The 5,602-nt window shown below is 45.6% G+C and overlaps 1 protein-coding gene across 1 annotated transcript; it reads right to left on the bottom strand.

The window, feature by feature from the left end:
- Window positions 1–2,334: 2,334 nt before the first annotated feature.
- On the bottom strand, window positions 2,335–3,075 carry T265_07469 (hypothetical protein; the record flags this gene model as incomplete). The annotated part of the gene is made up of 1 exon (XM_009173002.1): window positions 2,335–3,075. One exon carries the CDS (start codon window positions 3,073–3,075, stop codon window positions 2,335–2,337), a length of 741 nt encoding a protein of 246 aa, XP_009171266.1.
- Between the last annotated feature and the right edge of the window lie 2,527 nt (window positions 3,076–5,602).

Genomic DNA, 5,602 nt, shown 5'->3' with positions numbered 1-5,602 from the left:
ATGATGATGATGATGATGATGATGATGATGATGATGATGATGATTCGGATGATGCTGATGATTCGGAAGATGATGATGATGATAAGGAGGAAGAGGACAAGTATGCGGTTATTACAACTGACAATAATGATGATGGTTGAAGCAGTCATCAGATAATGTGAATTTGCTGATGGAAATTCCGTCCTCTGGGCAAAGCCAAGCTTTGCTGAGAGGCTGAGAAGCTCTGAATGCCTGTTTCTTCCTTGTTGGGAATCTTAGCGGTGCGGACTTTGAGGGTGTTTCAAGCCGCAGACTCGTGAAATCCGCACCGGTGATGATTCCCAATAAGAGTGGAACAGATTTACAGTGCTTCTCGCTTTTCAACGGAAATTGTCTTAACTTACAGGACAAAATGTCAACTGAAAATTTGAAAGCCTCCTCGCGCTAGGAACAATGTGAACTTGTGTCGAAGCAACTGCCAACTCAGAGGGTCCGATCACATTTGCCTGGGGATCAACAGTCCGAAGTTAACAACTGCCACATCATATGTTCGATCCCTTCGGCAGTAATTCGAGAAATTAGGATTCCGTAAGTTTCACAAGAATTAGACAATAAAATCGAGATGGTTCACGCTTTCATTAGTAGGGAGAATGAAGTCATCAGGAGTATAAATCGAAAAAAAGACCGATCGGTACTGCATTTGTGGTGGTAGTAGAGATGAAGCTAACGGTAGACAGCCACAAATATGAAACGGAACTCCAAAGTTTGATCACCATGGTTAGTAGCGGAAAACCAGTGGAGAAGGGGAGTTTAGAAAAGCAAGTCTTGTACAGATGATAAGCGGGGGGATCACATGACATGTGTGCTACCGACCGCAGTGATGGATCTGTCCAGTAGTCTGAGTAACTGGCATGCCGGACAGCCGATTCGAGCGCAGGTTGAACCTTCGCACCCTGCACTTGTCAGTCCAACGTAGGCATAACAGAACTAAAAAAGGTTTCATAGGGATTTAATGAACAATCGGTGGATTTACGAAACCCCTCTGGAACGATGACTACCCAGCTGGTCCCAGATAATTTCCAACTGATTGCAGACAAATGGTTCTCCAAAAGCAATTCGTCCACAGGCTCATTAGGGCAGCTCCATCGAAAATAAGGCGGTCTAATATTTGAACAGGGACCAGCTGAACTCACTGACCAAGCAGGCAAGGCCAAAATAGGTAAGGAGAAGCTTGGTGCCGTTCTTGACTGCTATCGTCACCGGTACCCTGAAAACTGCCGTCGAATGAGCGATTTGGTGACGGCAGTTTGTACGTTGTGCAACGAAAATTTGAGCGAAACGATGTTAGTTCCTTAAGCATGAATAGTCTGATGAGGTGTATAAAATGACGCACTGGAGGCACTAGCAGCTACGAACCGAAAAGATTCTAAACGTGAAAGATTATCTTTCTATTATCTTTTGTTGGTGCCTTGTAAACTAACCGATACTGTAGAATTTCAGACGTGCTCAGACATACATCGAGTTGGTTCGTTTCTCACAAGGTCCTAGGTACTTTAGTCAGCACCGAGGGAACCTATTCGTTCTGACTTGGCCACGTACTGCGTATGCCAGTCGACCGACTTCCACGAAGGGCTCTTTTCGCGCAACCACGTGAAGGGTAGAAGAGAGCCAGAGGCGGTCAAATAATGACTTGAAAGTGAAGTGTAGAAGCCATTAACGGCAAACTCAGCTGCGCTAGTCACTGCCGTATTCCTGAATAGAGACCCCGAGACGGGTGATATCAATGGTTAGAGACATTGTCAGACATGGCCCAGTCGCGCCCTCAGTGGCGCTCGTGCATCCAAGCTATTGCCTTCAATGCATGGCTCCTTTTCCAACCCCCACATTTGGCAGCTCACTGACAGTGCTGGATCTATGCGCCAATTTATCAGCTCCCGCCTGCAATGTGCAGCTATCTAACCCACCTCCTCAGACCATCGGTGAACGAAAGTGTGGCAGCCACAACCACTGTACGACAAGTACGCGTTCATTACGGCTGACAATGATGAAGAGCTAAATGCAGATCATTCTACCTTCAAACTAAGAATGACTCGAGTAACGCAATTTCAGGATCAGAAAGGAAATACACGTGCCCCGTTATGAAGTTTTGAGAACTCAAAACCATACATATGACATTGCAGTTGGACACTAGATCCGTTTGATATTTACATATGGAGAAATTTTCCAATGTTTTCGCTTCGGTGTAACAACCGGCGCGAGCGATTTCGACAAAGAAATCGCCCCAGAAACGGTTTCTCCTCCTCTTTTGGCCTTGAACGTTTTTTTCTCTCTGAATTCTTTCGTCACTTTCAGGTCTCATTTTGTATGTATCAGTTCCACTGGGAGCTTATTTCTCAAACTTGCTTCCAGCATAACCTCGTCCAGAGCGTCAGCAAGTGCGTAGTAGGTCAACCCATTCCGATGCGCTTTTTCAACTCTTTCCTGAAGTTCTTCACTCGTCGGTGTTGGTGTGATTGGAATCTGTCGGTGTTGCTTCCGTTTCGGTAACATTTTGTTCCACTGAATCCATTGTTTCAAGCACCGGGGAGTGTGAAGACTCAACGATGCGTGGGTGTATCGACGACCACAAATATGGCACAAAGTTCCCGGGGGGTGACTTGGTCTTCGTACGAGTTTATTGTCCCAGGCCTGTTTGGCTTCCAGTTGTCTGCGGTGCAGTTCATCGGCGAGCTGACATGCTCTCATGTGTATGTCGATCGATGCTAACCCATAAAAGCGACTACAAATTGGGCAGACTTGGATAAGGGATTGGGAGGACTTCTTGCTTGAAACTGTCGATGTTTTTGGCTCTGTGTCTGACATAGTTATCGATTTGGTTAGCACTTCTTTAGTCGAGTCGGAAGAACTTAATCTGGTCATTCCTAAAGCTTTCGGTGCCGAATTTTGGTTCCCAATTCCAGTGCTCTTTTTGTTCCTCTCGCTTGCCAAGATGTTGCTTATCGATCCTGTCTGTTGGGTGTGCTTAGTGGGACAGTGAGATTCCCTGATTTTGTGTTTGTTCGAACGAGATCTTTCAAATGGGTAATTGGGGTTCATTTCTTTAAAAATTCACTTACATACTGACTGTGAATTACTGACTGGCTTATCTTGGAAACTGCAAATGCCAGAAATTGTGTTTTCAGTACCCATGATGATGAGTCGCTTCAATCAGCGCACATATTCGTTTTCGGTGGCCATCAAGCACCTCCCTAATGTGTCGCCAAAGTCACGTGCTTACGATCGATAATCTTTTGAAGTATCCACGTGCTGGATGGAGTGGCTGTTGTTCCTGGCAGTAGTGGTTTCTGCGAATAAGACCAGAAACTGGGTCAGGTAACGGGGCTCCATATATGAAGTAGCAGAACTGGGTTAAACAGGTGAATTTTTGTGGAAACGGCAGTGACGTAATGCCAGCCAACCAATTCCATTTTGAACAACCATCTACAGTGTCAGGATAAGAGGCTGTCAGATACACACAACCCATTGCTGATCCGATTGACGGATTTCATGAACCTTATACAGACAAAATCGCTCCTTATCGACTACAACCATAGTGGTCCACATCGTCGGCTATCCTCCACGGTGACAGGGCCATCCTAGAATTCATATGGTGGTCAAGGTTAGTTTGCAAATATCATCATCGTCCAAGCGTGAGAGGTGTTTAAACCACCATAGCCTTCGTCCTTGGGGAGTTGAGGTGGGCGACGGCACTTCTAGACCTTGTCGCCAGATACTTCCTCACGTGGCGATCTTCACACATTCTTTCGGAGGACCGGAGTCTCAAGCCCTCAACCCCGGACAGGCTACAGTACATGCTGAAGGGTTGTATGTTTGTGAGATTTGACCTCTGAGAGCAGCGTAATTGAAACGTCTTTCGGGTGTTCGACAATGGTTGTCTCAGGACCAGAGCTCATATAGGTTGATATCGAGGAATCCGCGACGAGGAAATCAGAAAACTAGTTTTCGATTGTGTTACAAGGACTTCCAATGAAGAATGTGTCTGTCACCAGAAGCTAGATTTTGTGAGGCCATGTGTTGCTCATGCCGAACCATCGTTTGCCGAAAAGTGCTGTTTTCTGTGTCCGATTCAATTGCGGAAGCATAAAGGTGTGCAACCTTTGGTCAGGCAGAGGAGTATGAAATAGCTTGCGAAAAGTTTGGGTGCTGTCGGTGCTACTGGCCTACTTCGTCTGGTTGACGATGCTTCAATATATGACTGCTCATCAATGTCACTGGCGTTCTTGTTGTCAGTTTCGACCCACATTGCCTGAATGAGTTTCTGGAGGTGTAAGCACTCTGGAATGATTGTGATAGGCCAGTGCTAAGTCCCTTCCATGTCCACTCTCATGCTTTTCCCCACAAAAACGCTTTCAAATAAATCATGATTGTCCGTCACACACTACTCATAAGTTGGTGAAAAACATCAGAAACGGGAGATACAGCGGACATTGACTTGGGTCTCCAGCTGAAAAAAATTAGTACACAATTGAGTGTTTCCTGTAATTTGGGTCCAAGCAGAACATAAGGTTGAGGTAGACTCGGGGACTTCGACTAGTTGCTGAGCCCCAGCACGGAGGGCGAAACCGGGCGTGGGCAGCAGCTTCATGAGTTGGAGGCAACATCATCGTACATGGTAGTGCAGTGGCACACCAGCTCATGGTTTTCACAAAACATCCTTTCTGATTGTATCCAACTGTTGCATATTCGTCTGTTTCCAGCCGAATTTCTCCAATTTCTTTTTCAAATCAGTTTCGGAGCATAGAAATTCCCTCTTGAGGATTGTGAAAGGCGACGAAGCATTCTGCCTACTCATGAGTAATCAGTCTCTCAAGAACAAACTTTTCAGGTCAAGGAAAGCGAAACTAAAAAACAGCGATTTCTTTGGTAGATGATGTGTGGGAGTACGTAATGCATGTCCCAGACACCGAAACCCAATAAGCGTCGTTGGTTGTTCGAACAACTCTGATTCGCGAAATAGACTCAGTTGCAAGCTAATTTGAGACTCACCTGGAACCCAGATGAATCTTTCGCCTGTGATGTTTCCAGGCAACTGAATGTGCTGCGCCAGGCCGCCTCGTGTTTTGGTCGCTACGAAATTCAAGATATCGCGATACATGTATATTTGTAATGTCCGGAGACATCACAAACAAGAGATTCAGCTGGGTTCCAGGGGAGTCTCTCGAAAAAAAAAAAAATCAATTTTCAAATGAGTGTATTTCTCGAAAAGAAGTAGAACATAAAGTTGCCGAAAACTCGAGGACTCTGCCCACCTGATGAGCCACAAAAAGGCCGAAACCGGTCGTGGGCTGTCGGAGAATTTTCAGCAACCTTATGAGTAGTGCATCACATATAGACTGTGATTCGTCCTTTCACCAGTTCTTGGTGGGTATCTGAAACCAACTACCTGCAGCTGTGCAGCGAAGGCACATGTCTACAGAGAATAATCAGCACCATCACCGACAGCGTGACATCAGTGTTCAACACTCATGCTCCATTACTGTACAACTATGATTTATTTGAAAGCCTTATTGTGAAGAAAAGAATAACATTGGACGGGAAGTGACATAGTGCATCATCATCATCA

The sequence above is a fragment of the Opisthorchis viverrini genome (assembly GCF_000715545.1).
Source record: "Opisthorchis viverrini unplaced genomic scaffold opera_v5_171, whole genome shotgun sequence".
Lineage (NCBI taxonomy): Eukaryota > Metazoa > Platyhelminthes > Trematoda > Opisthorchiida > Opisthorchiidae > Opisthorchis > Opisthorchis viverrini.
Note: the sequence above shows the minus strand (reverse complement) of the source record. Positions and strands in the feature narration are given on the sequence as shown.